We start from the raw sequence: 19,467 nt of genomic DNA, 5'->3' as shown, positions 1-19,467 counted from the left end.
CTAAAAGACGAGAAACTGAAGTAGTTTGCAGACCTTCTCCCGCTTTGATGTGATGGAAATTACCAAAGTTCGAAGCAGTGCTAAGCATTCTGGGATTTCTGAAGTCGAGGCTACTAAAGAGACCGTGACGTGACACAGCCTAATCTGCAAATTAAAATGCGCACATGCCAAAAAAGAAATTTTTTCACGGAATCTGAAAAATAATCATTCTGACAGCCTGCACGTACATGACATCAATGATATAAATCTGATGCAGTTCAGACACTCCAACTGTAACTGAAGCTCTTCAGACACAAGATATTTACAAACGGCGCAAACCAGTGTCAGATTAGCGAGCACATTTACACCCAGCGACATCCAGCAACAACAGTAGAGTCAGATATGGAACGGCAACGGTTTTCGTTTACCTGAAATGTGATTGTAGCTGCAGCTAAGCTGAAGTGCCAATAAATGACTCACAGGACAGGCTTTGTATTCGTCACCTCCAATCCATGAGTCTGCAAGCACCTAGAAAAATGATAAAGACAGGAAAGCAAGAGGTACACGCGGCCAACATAATGTGTACGGTTTTACACAGCCAGCTATCAAATGAAATAACTGCTCAACGTGCGCACTGTTTTAAAAGCAAATACGACAGTCTTAACTATGTTGCCTCTGGCAAAATGTTCACTAAACCCATAATTTACCACAACACAGACAGCGCAGGTTAGTGACAAACTGCACAGAGTAGTGAGAGCAGACACAACGATCCACATCTGAAGATAAACGGATAAGCGAACTGAAATGAAATGCTGAGCCGTTAAAAAAAACTGTGTCAGACGTTCAAGAAGCCAGACAACGTCGGGACTTAGTTTGTTCACAGAGGTTCACAGAGAGTTTGTTCGTTCGAAAGAGGCCGCGAACAGAAGGAGCGCGCAGGCGCAGCAGAGAAGTAGGGAGAGCCTCCATCGAACAGCGGCCAGCGCTGGGTTACTTCGCAAAAGCAGGGGTTAACAGGTTAAACTGTTAACAGCGGTTTCAGAATGCATAAATAAACAGGAAAACTAATAATTTGGTTACTAAAATAACGAAGTTCCGATGTAATAGTATGTAATACCAATTTTCAGTGTTGTCTGCTGTACAGGGGGTTGTTTGACACCAGGCGTCGCACCGCTCCACTACGCCGCATCTTTCGTGGCAAATTAAAAATATTTATAGCGCGTTGTCGGTCGTATGCTTCCGCATACGGTATTTAGAAGCAACAAAGTATCTAGTCACATCACCTGCATATCATGCTTGTCTACTGCTTTACAGTACCTTCAACACACATACATGGGTCCACTCCCACATCTCCATATTGTTCGTCACTCACACGCGAGCGAAATAAATAACAAAATACGGAAGCGTTGACTGTTTCTGTTACACAAAGCGCTTTATTTTTCGGGGATAGATATTCCCAAATCACAAACTGTAGTTTCACAGTAGAACAACGGTATATTGGCTGCACAGGCACACACACTCGCAGATCCAGCATGACATCGAGCATGTCTATATCCCTTTGCTGCTTGTGTAGGCGTTTGTTTGACCCGTCACAAAGGAACTTGTGCAGCTTGTGTGCCGAAAGATGATGCTCCAACCACTCAGAGTGGCTGATCCATTGTACTGCATCCATGCAGATGCTCTTCTGAAGCAGATATGTATTGAGTTGCTTATACATAAGCAAGAAAGATAGGGACCAGAAACATGAAAACCAAAAATTCTGAATGCCAAAATGCTGCCTATATGCCGCAGGTGTGGTACTATGCCATGCTAAGCGGCAGAGTGGAATGCCAATTAACTTGCCAGTATAGGTAGCGGGAAAAAAGCAGTATTGGTCCTTCTTGAACCGTTGTCGCATCAAGCAAGCGAAGCAGACCTTCCTTCCACTTATCTATTACTGAATTGACTCGTAGAATTTTCCAGAAGGCGCCGAGTTTTTCAGAGTTGGTATCGACAACATGTCAGGGGAAGGACACTAAAAACCATCCAAAGCCTTACCGGCATAGATGCTTTGCTTGCGTCCTAGCTGCAAACACCACATTTGGAAACTTCAAGACAAGTTGCTCCGGCTCCGCCGACACAGCGTCACAGGCTTGAGAGTGCCGAGAAAAGTTCATAATTTCAAACCGACCAATGAGCGCTCGCATACCGGGGGAGCGGCCACAGGAGCCAATGGGCTGGTGACAGTTGAGAAGTCGCGCTTCGACGTAAACTTTCTGACGTTTCATGACGTTTGATGATGCGGAAATCCCGCAGCGCCTCACTTTAGTTCGCAACGGAACTCGCGAGTTTCGTGCCCTTGGTCGCGCTACAGCGTTTCCAGACTGGCGCACCGAGGGCCGAGGGCTTCTTCGCATTTTGCAACATATTGCAACACACTTATGCAGTTGTATTTTATTTTGCGTGCTTTTAACGATCTTCAACTTTGTATAGACTAGGTTGCTCATGGGGTCAGCGCAAATAAAAATTGAATTTAATCACGTTGAACCTCACGGTTGCAAGACACACGGTTTGTAGTCGCTCTGTCATGACAGCAGCAGAAAAAAAACTACTTTTTCTACTTTTTTCTACTTTTTACTAATTTTTCGCAGAGCACAGAGGCAACGCTCTGTTATATCTTCTGTAAAAACGGTTGCATAAATTTGTGATGCAAGTCTAAATGTGGCCAACATGTGAGCCCCTTTTAGGCGTCTAACGGTAGACGGCTACTTCGAAATATCTCGGCCATGTCTCGTTGACCACCCCTTCTTAGACGACTAAATAATGTATAGCGGTATGGACGGCTTCGAAACGTCTAAATTTATCGGTACCCCTAAAGTCTCAAGTTAGCGCATTTTTAGACGCATACTAGCTCACCACGCGTTACCTGAGTACGCATAAATTACTACGTAACCAGGTTTTTATGCCACACATCAACATCGTTTACAATACTGTATCTTCTCTCAGCCCCAAAGTGCAGAACAAACTATATGGCTTTTCTGTTTATTTACTTCTCATCAAAACTGTGGAATTTTCTACCCGAAAATATAAGAAACACAGCTGCATTTGCTTCCTTCCAACTGGTATGTTTTCAGCCGATTGAGCAACAGTCGTAATGCCCGTTCAACTCAAGTAGCGTTAGCGAGAGCTTAAAGTCTGCAAGAATGCGGATATGCTCTGCGGCTACCACTTTGGGAAGGGAGGGGGTGGGGTGGGGGTGATTGCTGATTTATTTTCGGCATTCGCAATTCCATTTTTCAGCGCGTCTATTGCTTCCCACTTCCTTTTATTTTGGACACTTTTACTTCTCCTAGCCTAGCAGCTCACGTCTTCATCGTTACCATTAGCGGTACGCTGCGTCGCTAACTTTAGTTTACCTTAAACGACCATTTCAATTACGAAGTTTTCCCATGTGTTAATCATGCACTAATACTGACTAACTTTTCAGTAACGATGACGTCCATTCCGGCAGAAGAATCAGAACGGGAGGTTTACGAATTTCTTCGAGGAGCCGACATTCACTCCTAGTATGACAAATTAAAAGAGATAGGTAAGTCCAAACAGAACTTCGTGGTAGCGCGTACTTCGACCAGGGCCGTGCTTAAAATGTCTTGGAACGGTTAACGACGACCGTTACTGACAGTTTTGCTCCACTGAGCGGGGTCGTCCTTGGAACAGAGGCGACGGCAGAGGATCATGGCGAAGTAGCGGTTTCGAAACCTGATCTATGCATGGTACGGCCACCGATGTTGCTGAGTCACGTGCTGCTCTGGGATGGAAGACAAATACGTAGCGCCACACGCTGAGATTCAGCTGAGATTGTGCGGAACTCTTAGGGGGGGGGGGAGAAAATTCCGGTTGTATCAATTTATTCCAGTGTTATTAGAGTACATGAGAGATTTCCTACAACCTAAAGACTCTGCCAACTTGAGCAGCTTCATCAAACGTGGCGATGGTCTTCTCAGGCCACCGTGCGTCTTTATCGAGATAACGTCCGCAGTGTTTAGGTCTGACAGATCATTTTGTGGTCCTTCCAGGGTGGCATAGCATGAAATGCAGTCTCTTCCACGGAGCTTGTAGACGATGTAGCCACCGAGGTATTCCAAAATGGCATCTCGAGTGAGTTTTTGGGCAGCTGACTGGAATTCTTGTCCTTCAGTGGAAGCCGGGTTGAGCAGGATGCAGTCAAGTTGTTCTACCAGGTTGTTCAGCTGCAAAAGTAGCACATATTTAATTAACTCAGTTAGTGGTGAGGCAGGGGACCTCTTACGTGGCCAACTGGGACTGGCTTTCGTCCAAAGAGAGTGTGCAGAGTAAGGAGCAGTTGTGGGCCTTGTGACTGTACATTTGTCCGTTCTGGCGGTTTTACCAAGTTGTTGACGGACAACATACGGTACATGTACAGAAAATGTACAGCTGTGGGGCGGCCACCATCACCAGCGACGTGCCTCACGATTCCAAAGAATTTCTGCAATGTATGAGGGAACTTGTGTCGGTTGTGGTCAAAGACAATTTGTCATGGCAGCTTTATGATCGTGAAGGTATTTACCTCCAATGGATCTTGGCCCAGCTTTCCTGTGAGTACTTATTTATACCCGGCTGACCTTAGCTGTTGCACCAGTTCCGCAGTGCTGCGAAGGGTTATCCTGAGGGCAGCACAAGTCTGTCTGCTCAGGAAGCACACCTGCTGCTGTTGGGTCAGTGTCTTCCTGCGATCACACCACTCCTCAAGCCGTGCGATGCTTTCCTTTATAACCTGAAGTATTTATATTATTAATTTTCAATGTCAGTGGTGCAAGCTGCAACGTGAACATGTTTGTGTTTATGTTCGACACTTACATTCAGCTGTCCTGGGCCAGCTTGTGCAACATCTTGGGGCCGCTGGATGTTCAGACAGTCAAAGAGTGTGTTCATTCTTCGGGTGAAGGCTACGGTTGCTTCGCAGTCCATCAGCTTGTTGCATTCTTGTTGCCTACTGTAGAACTCCATTGCTGTTGCCACAGACTTACTGAAGAGCTGCATAATGATGAACATAAAGCACACAGGGAATGAAAATACCAGCTATGCTACGTGATTATATCATGTATATCACACAGTGGGAAATGTTCAAAGCTTACCTGCACCGCAAGCTTTACGTTCATCTTCTGAAACGCATTTGGAAAGACGTGCGCTTTGGTCAGTTTTGCAACAGCTCGCAATCCAGACTGCTGTTCCTCATATTCGAGGAGGGCCTGGTAGTGACTGTGGTAGACTTCTTTCCCGTCCGGAAGCTACAAAGTTTAACCAAAGTTTGTTTCAGCATGCTACATATGCCAGAATAATATGGGAACTTACAATTACTTAAATACTTAAATTTTCCAACTTTCAGGTGGTTATCGCGGATGCACTTGAAAATGTGGGGGACGTCCACGATGCCGAAGACTTGGACGTCAGGAAAGACCGGGTGCTCAAATGATGTTGTGACAGGGTTGCCATCACCGGATATACCTGGAAATATAACAGATCTACTACAGCCTCGCCATTTTGTGTACAGGGCACCAGGAACAGCCTTTAAAGGCGAGGAATATTCACTGTATAAAAAATTTATAAAGATACAGTATTTACTATTTCAGGCTGTATTACTGCTGTATTGCAACGACTAAGATAATAAATTTACAGCAGGTAACTTTAAATTACCCTAAAGCAAAGGCTAGAACGTAAGCTTGTTCAAAAGCCACACAACTGCTGATGAAAAATACATATGAAGTAGTTCATTTAAAGTATGAATTTGAAATTAATCTGAAGCAAAAAATAGCACGTAAGGTTGTTGATAAGCCACACAACTGCTGAAGAAAAATTAATTTGGAGTACCGATAAAAGAGAGGGTGCGACAAGCTGCTCCCTGATGGCAACAATGAACCTGGAGACATAGGTAGAATGTGTTTCTGTCGTCTCCGGGTTCCTTGTTGCCAAATTATTTTAAAGTATGAATTTGAAACTAATCTAAAGCAAAAATTAGTACGTAAGCCTGTTCATACCCAAAGCTTTTAGGGCAGCCTGGTTTGTTGTCGAATTGTCACACGTGATGCTCTGGACAACAGCTGATGCATTCGCCAGGTGGATAATGCACTGGAGAATCAGCTTCGCAAGGACAGTGCCAGGTGTAGCTCCCGCAGTGCAAAAGGTTCCAATTGTTTGTGACCACCCAACGTTCTCTTTCGACTGGATCCGACGGCAGTCGAAAAAGTGACACTTTAATTGGGCACGATCGCTTCCCAACGTCACAAGCGGTCACACAGCATATGAAGGGCATGCCGATGCGTCGCAGTAAGCACACAGTGAAACCACGAAGTGATACAAGTCGGATGCAACCAGATTGAACTCGACTTGCCGAATGTAAACATGCGACAACATATGGAAGTGTCGTCTGCTCAACGAGAACCATGACCTTCGATCTGCGCCCACGCCACCTCGCGGCTCGCGTGGTCCCTAAGGCAGTCTGCTCCATTGTTTCGGAGCGGAGTTTCCTGACCAGAGAGAGTATCAAAGGACCGTGTCTGTACTATATATACTTATGTGTGTCACCGCTTCACTTTGTACCTGAGGAAGCGTGGACCTCCATGCGAAAGCTTGAACAAATTAAACGTAAACAAAAATCTTCACTGTCGGTTTCTGTATTTTATTTATGTCATCTACAGGACTTGAGTCCCCAACTTCGTATACCCTTCTGTTACTTGATGCTTTCAATAAATGCGATAAGGGAAATTTATAAAAATAATCGAGCGGTGGCGTGTTGCTTTATTTTTTGTATTTTTGTTCTCGTCAAAAGTACAATGATTTCGTCTGTAAAGTGTCATTACAGCTGCACTATATAGGCTTTGTCGATTGTTCTAGCAACAACGCAGGCGAAAAGAGCCAGATGTTTCCCTGAGACGATCAAAGAGGAGGCGACGTCCTTTGCTGGAGAGCAAGTCTGCGTTTTCCTCTACCGTCTAAACAAGGCTAATGAATGAGGTATGGCTGCTCTCCGCGTAAGAGGTACGCATATACAAGGTGTCCCACTAAAAGTGGACCAGGGGGTTTAAAAGAGAACCCATTACCCTACGCGGATGAAACCAACTGTAGTTTGTTGGCTGCCATGTGGACCCCCTAAAATATTTTTTTCCTGCACATAAGTAAATAATCAGCAATAATCAGTTAGCCATTTTTTGTTTAATCATTGGTCCTAGCGCCAAGGTGTGAATCCGGAAGTTGCAGATCATCTTGAGAAACAGATAATAGAAGTAAAACACGGTCGCTACGCGAAACGTATTGTTTTTTTTTTGTTTTTTTTTCGGGTCCGAAAATTGCTTTCAGAAGCAAAACCGGAGGCAAAATCGCTCTCCGTAATTGCGCACGCACGCGCGGCGATTGTGGCGCTACCTGAAAGACGCGTTATGAACGAGATAACGTATTTTTTTCGGCGCTGGCCCTGATTCTAGCGCTTTCAGCCGCCAGTCGTGGGCCTGTCTTGAGAGAGAGGGATAAATGCGATAAGCGGATCTTTTTGCTGTATTAATAAAACTCGCTGTCCTTGGGCATTTATTTGGCGAAAGTATTGCCTAGACTTGTCTTATTTCGGACGCTGCACATCATAATGAGGTTTCCTTCTACTTCAGACATTCTTGCTCTACTCCAGTTAGTTCTGACTTGGAATTTGGGATTGTAATGGTGCAAGGATGCGCTTCATGAAAGAGGAGAAGGCGTGTATGGTTCTTGCGTTGGGTGCGGCTTATGGGAACAAGAGGAATGTTACCGATATGTACCGAGAGTGGCACACTGAAGACAAAGTAGCGCTTAACACAATAATCAGGGTTTACGAACCACTCAGTCAGGCCGGGGACTTCAAGAAGAAGAGGCGTAGAGACGGATGTCTTGGCGTTCATGGCTGCCAACCGTCACGCCAGCGTACGTCATTTGAGTGCCAAGGGGATAGCATCGAAGTCATCTGTATGGCGAACGCTGAAAAAAAGTTGGCATGCACCCCTACCATGTCCAACTGCGTGAAAGTTTGGAACCCAGGGATCTCCAAAGCAGGCTGGACTTTGCGAACTCGGTGCTAATAAAATGCGATAAAGAAAATTATTTGCTCAGTAATGTTCTCTGGACTGATGAAGGAAATTTTTCGAGGAACGGGCAAGTTAACTTGCATAACGCCCATTACTGGAGCGAAATGAACCCACATTGGGCTGTCCAGTCCAAATACCAGTACCGGTGGAGTTTCAGTGTCTGGTGCGGGGTCAACGATGGTTTCATCATTGGTCCGGCTTTCTTTGATCAGACGGTAACTGCGAAGAGGTACGTTTTTTTTTTTTTCGTTTATTTCGTTCATAACGCGTCTTTCAGACAGAGCCACAGTCGCGGCGCACGGGCGCACAATTCCTTTTGGCTGCGGGTAGCTTCTCAAAGCTATTTTCGGACTCGGGGAAAAAAAAAAGGAACCGCTTGGCGTAGCGACCGGGTTTCACTTCTGTTACCTTTTTTTCTGAAGATGATCTGCAACTTCCGAATTCACACCTTGGCGCTAGGACCAATAATTAAAAATAGCTAAGTAATTATTGCTAATTATTTAATTAGGTGGAGGAAAAAATATTTTTGGGGGCTCACAGGGAAGCTAACAAACTGCAGTCGGTTTCGTCCGCGTAGGGTAACGGGTTCGTTTTTAAAGCCCTGGGCCGTTTTCGGTGGGCCACCCTGTACACTATCACGTAGGATAATTTGGCATAATACATACACGGGTGAAGTTCGTCTTCTCATTTCTACACCTTCTAGTACTTTTGAAATCGGTGTTCATTTCCATTCCGCGGCAAGAGACCCGAAAGGAAATCTGTCCCGGATGAGACATAGGGGGGTAGCGGGACCCTCGTAGCAAAAGTTCAAGGGGAGTGCCTGCCTCCCTCTCCCCACATTACGTCGTCGCTGCACACAGACGGTCATACCGAACGGGACACCTTCCACGCGTAATCCGTTGGTACAGGTGGGCGTCCCTGCGGTGTCACCTTTCCTTTTTCTTTCTTTTTTTGCTGACCACTGCGCTATTCACACTTTTCGTGAAGCCCAACTGACCGCTCACATTCGGGTTGCCAAGAATGCTTCTTCCCGCGAAGACCTTCCCAGCGTGTGGTGTCGCTGGTGAACAAGCTGGTGGACTATGCCTGGTTACTTTTGGTCAACATAGGGGACTAATAGCCGAAGTCATTCCCGAACAAGAACCTCTCCCCCTGGGACGAGGTGGCATTCACGAGGCACATAAATAGCTTGTTTCATAAGACACCATATGCGCATGTCGCACCACGTCACCATGAGAGGTTAGTACACACCATGGGAGTGCGGGAAACACCATTGGTTATACGTTTTTGTCCACCCTTTCTGGAATTCTTTACCCTACGCTGCAAAACTGGGACGCCCATGGTAGAGACGGAAAAACCGCGCCAAAAATGCGCAATGATTTTACGAAGAATACGAAGGGGAGGAATCGACACGAAACAACACGAGCTCCTGCGTATGGTCGGCTTCAGCTGACATAGAAGCGTTGCGTGCCGCCATTTCTGGCTGAAACATACGTATATGCAGACTGTCTGTTACGACTTTACAAGACCTAGTCTTGTAAAGTGGGCCTCACCTAAGCACTCGAGCGGTAGGTAAAGGCCGCCATGCAGAATGATGACGCCTACCAAAAAGATGCCGACTGAATCTTCTGATTGTGTACAGATGTTGGAATACGTTTATTCGCGTCATCTTCAGTAAAGAACTGTTTCTGTCTCTGTCATCCGGGAAGTGAGAGTCTCGGCCATGCTGATTGTTTTTTGTTTTTTTTTGTAAACACGTGACCTTACTCCATGTAGATGCAACCATGTCGTCGAATGTGTCTTCAGTAATATCACGGCTGGTTTTGTTTCGATATTCTCAGAGGAACTTTCCACGCGTAATTACTTTTGATGAAAGATGCCTCAGAGCATCAGTTCGCTCATGTAACTACTTTTATTTTCATTTTGTTGATTATTTTCTGTACAACTTGTTTGAAAGAGAGATCAATAAGACAGACATTTTAAAGACACGTTAGCTACTGATAGATTTACAGCTGACGGCTTCATCATTTGCAACATTAATTTTACTTGAAACAGACTACGTTTCGAATCTCTATGTTTCCCCTGTGTGAACCGCACGCTGAACTACGAACCTACTTTGCAGAGACGATGACGTCCATTTCGAGAAATGAGTCAGAGCTGGAGCTTCGCACACTCCTTCAACGAGAAGAACTTATCTCCTACTATGACATATTCGTCGAGATAGGTGAGCCAAAAAGAGACTTCATATCACCGCGCATTTCAATCAGGGACACGAGGCCTTCGTCGTCAACTAAGCACCGTCAATATATTGGGAGTGACCGCTGTCAAGGTCACGGGTTCGAAACTTTATACGATGCCAGCTCGTACGCCTAAAGGGACTGTCGCGTCCGGAAGCATGTCGATGAGATCGATGTTGTAATCTTCGGAACCGCTTTACAGCTTATTTGGTCACGTTTCTTTACGCAAAAAGACAGCTTAGATATTAAATAAACTTCATGGCATTAAAGAGTCGCACACCCTCAGAAGTAATGGAAAAAAAAACCTTCTCAGATATGCGCAGCGCTGACCCCATAATGCTGAGGAATATCCATTCTTCGTGCTTTTTTTTGTTCATGTTAGGTGAAACGCCCTGGAACAGAAACTGCAAGCCTGGAGAACACTTACTTTACATTACTAGCAGCAGCTGCTTCACACGAAGCTCCGCATTTTCTCAAATTGAACGTATGTTCGCTTCATTATGTAAAATAAGGAATTAGGTGAAAATCAGTTCGTATATTCGTAGGTATCTTAATATTTTGCATATTCGAGTATGAATTCATATATCAGTGCGTTAACCAAAAGCAAGGCGACTGTTCCGTCGAAAACATACCAGTGGACACATACAGATAAATCGTTGATCGAAGACGGAGGCAGGGAATAATGACACCGGTACTTCTACAACGCGTGGAGTCTCGTGTCTTGATAACACGTCAGTGCTCTCTAACCTCACTTATGGATCTGCCCTTAGGCGGGGACAATGTGCAGCAGCTCCGTGACTGCACGCCGGACGACTTCCAGGAGGTCATCAACCTGGTACATATGGCCACAAAGCCACTTCACGTCAAGAGACTGAAGAAAGCACTGAAAGAGTGGAAACCACAGCCAGGTAAATCGGAAACCAGGTAAACAGGGAACCAAATTTTGAAAAAGGGGAAGATCTTCATGCACAACGTGTTGGCACGCGTGCGTGCTACATAATGGCAGTAGAGAAAGCCGGCAAGAGTTCCTTCGTTGAGTCAGGCCTCAAAGCCCGACCTCACAAACAGAGAAGTTTACGAACTATTTTCTGTATTCTCCGTAGGCATTCCTAATCATTCTAGTAGCGTTCACGAGCCCCCTAAATGGAAACAACGATCGCATTGGCTCTTGTGGGAACGCCCAGTTCCCCTATGTATAACTGCGGAGAAGTGGAGGACAGTGAGGTAGAATTGCGAGCGGTTGTATTCCTACCCAGACACTTGACTCAATCGACAGTTGTGCTACCGCCACATAAGCCTTTCTGTCGTTTCAGGAAATCAAAATGTATGTGTCAGCCTAGGAATATTAACGACATTATGTTACAGTCTCGGCAACCTACACTGCGGCAGATGGAGCAAAAGGGGAGCTTCACGAACTACTTCGACGAGCGGATCTCCTCTCGTACCACGACAAGTTCACGCAGATAGGTGAGTCAAATGTGTGTGAATGTCGCCTGATTGTTTCTTTAAAGCGGAACTAAAATTTAAAAACAAGTTGCTATGAAATGAAAGTTAGTGTTTGAAAAACATGTTTTTAACCGGGACTGCTATGCTCTGTGGGGTGGAAAGCCCTTGCACGTGCATCATAAACTAGACAGCACAGATTCACGAGTGGAAACAACATACACTTCTTAGTGCCGAAGCAAGAAAACGTCCGGCATAATAGAGGTTGTAGCTGCGCAACGAAATCGAGTTCTGAATTATCATCGGAAGTACAAAAACGAAAGTAGCGTGAAACGCAATTTGAAGCGAACTTGTTTTTGCATCTCACTGCCCCTTTAAGGCAAACAGCGGACGTGACGTGCTGCCTTCACCAATCGCTGCCAGGTGGGTGGGGTCACTGGCACGGCTGTGTGCTCGCGCCGGCGCATACAGGCAATGAAAGCAGTGGACGAGCAAATTGGAGTACCGACGAAGTAAGCAACGCAGTTGTGAAGTTCGATTGAAAAAGGAGGGCACGGTAGTTTGCAATTTGTGGAATGAACGAAAAGTGCGTCCTATTTAGAAAAACTCCTTGATTGTCGCAACGGCTGCTTCCCTCCACTTTTGAAAGCAGTACGGTTCCGCAAAATGGGAGAACTAGCTTCGCATCGTTCTTTAAAACTGCCTATGCACGAAACACTTGATATATTTCCAGTCTCCTTATTTTAGCTTGACCCTACTGATGTCAAATAAAGTATTCATAGCGGAGTTTGAGCCCCTGTCTGTCTGCCTCTTCTTGTGGATCATCCGTCCTCATGAAGTTGAGACGGCTACAGAAGCGATGTCGACAATTGTATATGATACTTTTTTTTCGTTGACTGCCACGTTTCAATTGTTGATCTTCTATACACAGGTCCGACAAAGCTTACAGAACATGCGAGTGGTGTATTTTCTCCTCGGTGCCACACCCTAACGGCGAGCGGAAACGGGCTCGTTTACTCGTTCAGAGTTGTGAGTAAGTGCCCTGATAGCGACACACTGCGGTAGTTTCGGTATCGCTTGAATGCGCTCGAAACGTAGTTTGAATTGGTGTCGCTGCCGGCGCACTTCTCCACCCGTCTTAACGATTGAACAAGACTACTTTCACCTGCCGCTAGGGTTGCGCACCGAGGGGGAAATATACCGCTCGCGCGTTCCGTAAACTTTTGTAGGGCCTGTACTTCTACTCTCGCGACTAAGCATACTCTCGTAAGAAGCTCCGAAGGCGAAGCATCGCCGACGCTGGCCAAAGAACCGCGAGGAATGGCCGTGTGCGAATGGGACTCAGTGGCTTTCTGACGGGCTGACGTTACTACACCGGAACTCGGTGTCTTTCTGTCGCGAAAATGTTGTACACGGGTCTCATTTTGCAGCGCGAGCACCGCCATGTATCGCGGTCGACGGTATTCTTCCTGATATTTCTCGGGTTCACTCACCTTTTAGTGTCTACTATAGCACCCGTAATCGCAGGCAATCCCGTTCAGATTGTTTTAGTTGTACTTATATAACGCATGGAGTCACGTGTCTTCAAACCCTTACCTTCCTTTTGGAACTACCCTTAGGCGGACGCAATGTTCAGCGGCTTTGTGACTGCACGGTGGACGAGTTCCAGCGAGTGATTAATCATGTTGGCATGGCCAAAAAGCAGCTGCACGTCAAGAGATTGAAAAATGCGCTGGGCCAGTGGACACGACAGTCAGGTAAATGAACCACCAAACTTGAAGACAGGGCTACACCTTCGTGTACCCCGTATTAGCGTTTGGTAGCGGTGATTACTAGCACACTGAAAACCGGTTAAGGGTATCGGCGTTGGCTGAGAAATCCGGCCTTGCACATAAAGCGGTTGACCAGCTACTTCCAGTGTTCATTATGTAATCCAATAATTAAGCACATGACTTCAGTCCCGAGAGATGTGCATGGTGGACCTCAAACCCGTTGACCGTCATGCCTCCCGCATTTCCGAGCCATACGCGTTTCGGGATTCGCACAAACGAAGTAATACACGACTATTACCTTTTGTTATGAAGCTTGGGACGCAGGTCCTCATTGTATCGGAGAATCTTCTCTTAAATATGTTCCGGGTAAGCTGGGGCGAAATGTTACATGCCCTTATACTCATATTCTTCCTCTTCCTGGTCGAGTATGCTCACATATCTGTTATTGACAGTTCCCTTATGCTGGCAAGTTGACTCGATCTTATCTTGACGAACCATTTTAAATCTGACTCCTCGCACGTTGGTTTTGTATCGCTTACTGCAAACTTACTTTGCAGCCGTAACGATGCCCATTGGGCGAAACCAGCCGGAGCGTGAACTCCACGAGCTACTTCAGCGAGCGGATCTCCTCGCCTACTACAACAAGTTCATTGAGAAAGGTGAGCTAAAACGCGACTTTGTGTTGCAGCAGATGTTTCTGAATGATTCGCTGAACGATTTCTCTGAAGCCAGCCTTAATAGATCAGTGGCAGTGTGGACACGTCCGACCATTTTGTCTCTGGCTTGAAACAGCACGAGCCCTTATGCGACGTCCATATGCGTTGGGTGCTTCGTCCTCCAATGCGATTTTAGCTAAATAGCTTGAAGCATGTGCTGATACCAAACGTGACAAAGGTAGCTGATAGGTGAGCAAATTGTGGACGAGCTTAGGATCATAACGTCTCGCGAATTACATTCCCAAGTTAGTTTAATGATCTACGACATTCTGGAAACGTGCTACGGCAAGAAGTACCAAAAGAGAGCAAACTATGCACGGCATACGTTCATGGGCTCAACCAGGTCTACCTGTACGGATGGATTCTCAGAACGTTACCAACGAAACCAAACAACAACGAAACCAAGCCAAATATCATGCCAAGCCGGAGCACGGGCAAAGCACGAATGTGTCGTCGACACAGGCAGTGAAACTAAAAATTCACTTTTTCGAAAAATCGCGAGGAGTTTGGGATAACTATTTTGCACACATAATCAGTGTTCCCTTATGAACACATCGTGTGAGTACCACTTCATTCTGTAACACTCGGAAATCGGCGTAGCTGAGCTTTAATGTACACCGGGATCTGATCCGGGTGATTGATTGGAATTTGTAAATCAGGTCCCGTTGTTCCCTGGCTTTATCTGAGCTAGAGTTCACTTGAAGAATAAAAAGAGCGACGTCATTTATTGAATGACCAGGCTGTTTGAAATGACAAGAAACAGGAAGATTTGGCTTTTTGTTAAAGTCCGACCGGTGGTTGTGGAATCTGATCCGAAAAGACAGTACCTCGTTTCACCTACGTATTGTGCATGACACGCGTTGGCACAAATGACGTTGGATCAACGTCTACCAAAGTCACTATGAATCTTGGCGAAGAAACTAGAGTTTGCGCTATTAACCACGTGGACTCTTTGCATTAGTTTGCATATTTGGCTGTCCTGGCCATGTCATCTCCTAGACTAAGCACCTTTCATAAGTTTTCGGGAGCGCATACTTTATTCTCGGACATCTGCGTCATAATGCTTCGTATTGCCCACCATTAGTTAAAAATACTATGTATGTTGCACTTCCTATACCGAAATTTGAATATGCTTCTGGGATATGGGAACCTCATCAGATTAATTATGGACAAGCGATAGAAGCTGCACAAAACAGGGCCACTCGATTCTTCTTAAATTACTACTACAATCAGAGTAGTGTTTCCGATATGAAAACCGATCAATCCCTTCCTACGTTAGCTCTGCGAACAAAGAGGTCTCTTCCTTCAAAATTTTTGTAACAGTCACTGGAGCAATGACTTGTTGAGCAGCATGCGTTTCTCCGAGGCTGGACCTTCAAGGTTCAGTTAAAACATTGCAACCAGGATTACATTATTTACTCGTTTTTCGTTTTTTTGCCCCATGACCAAGTGCTGGAGGGAGCTTCCACAAAACATCGTCACTATCAAAGATCATCCGAACTTTAATAGCTCCGTGACAAGGCTTTTGTATAGCGTGCCACCGACTGTTTCACTTGAGTGCTTCGTGTTGGTTTGGTGCGTCTGTACTTGACCACCATAAAGTGTTTTATATTTACTTGGTGCTGCTGTATTGCTAAGTTTCTACGTGACCAGTATGTGTATAGTATTAGTATATTTAGTATTTTATATATAGCTGAACAACTTTTCTAATGTTTCAGTCAGTAATTTTCGCAAATTAATCTGTAATACCCTAATTTGCATAGTTGATTGTTGATAGTTGAGTTTTCATATCACCTAGAGTACCCTGTTGATATGTCTCCTTTTGGAGTTATACGAGTGTATGCGTAGCCAGTGCCACCTCCGTTACGTAATGCCCCTCATCGATAATCAAACTAATGACCAATACATAAATAAATCAAGCGGGCTATTTCACTCACTTGTAGAGCAATGAACTTAGTAAATCTCACTCGTAGAGCAGTGCCTTGCATGCTCTATAATGCATGCTAGTAGTAAATCGTCTTCATGAGATTTCGCACGTGTTTAACGTAAGTGTTGAACTTGATCTTAGGCTGGGTCAGTGTGCAGCGGCTTTTTGACTCGACGAAAGAAGAGCTTCAAGAGGTCGTCGACAGTGTTGGCATGGCTGAATACACATTTCACGTCATGAGATTGGAGAACGCACTGGCACATTGGCGATGGCACACAGGTGAGCTACGCACCATTGAACTGAGGCACAGCACTAGGCCCTCGTGTACTCCATCTTGGCATTCGTGCGCCGAACATGTTGACATAGAGAATGTCGATATATTTTTCTTCGTTGATTGAGAAGTAACACGCTCACTCACCCTGGGATAATGCTCTCTGTCCAAATTTTAGGAACTGTTACTTTTTTTACTATCGCTCTCTGTTCTGGCTTTGGAGCCACCTATCGTCGGACTGAGAGCGATTGCGCTCAAAAAGTCATCGCGCGTTATGGTCCGCTGCTCCGAAAGCATGATGTTCAGCTATTTTTTTCCGATGGCATAACTCGTGAGTATAACTGTCAATTATCATCAATTTGAGTGAATTGGGCACGCTTTTCATATTGGTGGGGTAAAAAAGTGACATTTACTTCGAAAATTTCCGAGTTGAGCTGTCAAATGTTTACATAGTTAAACTTATGGTACATGACATTCACATCAGGAGGCGGCAAAAACAAACCTAATAAGAACAAACGCCGTTGATCGCATGATTCTAGGTGGCGTAGCTTTTTATTAGAATTCAATGAGACGTTTTATGGGGCACCCAGTATAACCTACTCAATGTTCATTATTTCGAATACGCACAATGCAACGTAGGAGGATTCACAAATGCGCGCTTCATCTCGATGCAGGCTAACTCGGAGGTGTTCATAACGGGGAGCTTCACGTCAAGATGACAAAATGTCCCATATGCCACTTGGAGACCGCCTGTGCCCGTGCGACTCGGTAGCTCCACCCACAAATAATCTTACCTAATCTTACAGCAATCGGAAAATGCGGGTTCGAATGCAACCGATGGTGTATTTCGTTTAGAATTTGTTTACCAAATCTATCACACCGAAAGACCACTATCACCTTTAACAAATATCTGCCACGTGTTTGCAAAAATAAAAATAAAATATATTGCTCAGCTGACGCTGCAATATTTTAGCCCATCAACCCAGGAACGAAATCACATCACGCCGTAGGGACTCACGTGGCAATGCTCCCTTCATTGACCGACAGGTTTCACCCGGGGCTGAACGCGAGCAGCACCGCTTGCAGGTAGTTCCTGGTTTCGGCCGACTGACAGTATAATTGCCCAAAAACGTTGCGCCACATGAACGCTGCCTGTTTCTGCGACTGTTACCTCGTTGGGTGTCGGTATTAGGAAAAGCTCCTACTACTACAGATGAGCCGATACACTCTCAATGGTAATGGTAATCGTAGGGTATTGTTACACACAAGGCACAGATACACTTTCAATGATCATTTTTTCAACGTGCCGACCAATAGCCTATTTTCCAGTCACAATGGAGCCCACTCCGGCAAAGAAACAAAAACAACCGGAGATTTGCCAACTGCTTGAACAAGCGGGACTTGGCTGTTACAAGAAGAAATTCATGGAAATAGGTGAGTCAAAATGATTAGCACAGCTTGCGCAGCGCAAAACACACATGGCGGTTGTTGGTCTGTGCAGGCTATTCTAAGTGTGTATCCATGACCCCGTCTTTCCGTTGGAGCCTAAACACACTTTCAACCACATTCCATAACTTTTTTTGGTCACCATCACATTTAGCAATGGACTGATCCAAATATTGTTTCTTTGCAACGTCTAGCAGATTTCGAAGCAAATTATTGCATCGCTTATATCATGTAAGCAAGTCAAAGTTTGTTGGATGAGAGGGACATTTTTTGTACAGATTATTTTGTGTTCTATTGATTTGAGGGCACTAGAAGGTACCCAAGATTTCTTCGGAGTATTTCGTTTTGGTAGCAGGTGTCCGACGAGATAATTTTGTAATAATCGATCGCGAAATACAAAAAAAAAAACATTTTTCTTCGGCACCAGAACAACCAGGAAACGAATATATCTCTGAAGACAGATATCGCTCAGCCTGAGCAAAATCGAAAAACGATCGAAAGGTCCCCAAATGGCTGACCGGAGTCGTATTACACGTTACATAAATAAAGCTCGTGGTCACTGATGTCGCAAGCAGCCACACCTTGTGTTAAGAATAATTCGTTTAGATTTGTAATAATATGGCCAATACGGTTGTTTTTATGGGTACCAGGAGATCTTGTAGGATGACCTACGATTAGTTGGAAACCATTGGTACTACGTATCTCATTATATGCTTTTGAGGTAGGACTGCTGCTCATCAAATCAATGTTTAAGCCTTCCGGTAAGACTACGTTATACCTTTGAGACCAGCATGTGAACAGTACCCGGTCCAGCTCATCTGAAAAGTGTGTAACAGAACTTCGCGGCTATGTGGCTATGATCAGCAGGTGTGAAAATTCAGGAACACACCCGTGTATTGTGTAGTGAGAGTCATTCATATCACATAACCACTTTTCAGATAAAGGAACAAACGATGTACCACACTTCAGAATTTGCGAAATCAACAGAGTAAGATCGTCAAAATGGCTGTTTATGCTTCTAATTTTCAAATGAACAGCAGAGAATATTGGATTTACCATTTCTGCCAAATCACATAGCGTAATACAGTTGATGGTTAATAATAATAATTCAAAAACCATATACAAACAAAAAAAAGGAAAAACACAGCTCTAATAGCCAGACCTACAGCAGATCACTGATATGGGTAATTCGATTAGCTTCAGCGCATTCATGACGCCTAACAACACCCTCTATGTTGTACGGTAGTATTTTAGACCACAATCTTTATTTAACCCAGCTCAACGCTGATTCAGGAAAGGACTGTGCATTTATAGAATTTAGAACATCGTTCGACACGGTGTACCATTGTTTGCGAATAGCAAAAGTTCCACGGTAATCGTATAATTCATAGATAGAGTGTTTCATTTCGAATTGTCTTATGTTAAAACGCCCATTTGTGGCTATTAGTGGCAGTAAGTCCAGCATGGTTAATATCGGTTCTGGTGTACCAAAGTGGTTACTCTTGGGACCACTCCTATTGCTTAAGTAGATGTCTCGCACCGTTAAACCCTGAAATATTATGTCTTATCCC

General features: G+C 44.9%; 1 protein-coding gene across 1 annotated transcript in view; it reads left to right on the top strand.

The window, feature by feature from the left end:
* Positions 1-5,369: 5,369 nt before the first annotated feature.
* LOC135375913 (uncharacterized) overlaps positions 5,370-19,467 on the top strand; it is a 28,840-nt gene continuing 14,742 nt past the window's right edge. Inside the window, exons 1-9 of the mRNA XM_064608549.1 lie at positions 5,370-5,553; positions 6,871-6,990; positions 10,207-10,308; positions 11,092-11,229; positions 11,687-11,788; positions 13,384-13,521; positions 14,094-14,195; positions 16,321-16,458; positions 17,780-17,884. Of these exons, the coding sequence (XP_064464619.1) occupies positions 10,212-10,308; positions 11,092-11,229; positions 11,687-11,788; positions 13,384-13,521; positions 14,094-14,195; positions 16,321-16,458; positions 17,780-17,884 (820 nt within the window). The 5' untranslated portion in view covers positions 5,370-5,553; positions 6,871-6,990; positions 10,207-10,211. The remainder of the gene's footprint in view (positions 5,554-6,870; positions 6,991-10,206; positions 10,309-11,091; positions 11,230-11,686; positions 11,789-13,383; positions 13,522-14,093; positions 14,196-16,320; positions 16,459-17,779; positions 17,885-19,467) is intronic.

This window comes from Ornithodoros turicata, unplaced genomic scaffold (assembly GCF_037126465.1).
Source record: "Ornithodoros turicata isolate Travis unplaced genomic scaffold, ASM3712646v1 ctg00000955.1, whole genome shotgun sequence".
NCBI classification, from domain to species: domain Eukaryota; kingdom Metazoa; phylum Arthropoda; class Arachnida; order Ixodida; family Argasidae; genus Ornithodoros; species Ornithodoros turicata.
The sequence above is the reverse complement of the archived record's forward strand: the minus strand, read 5'-3'. Positions and strand labels throughout refer to the sequence as shown.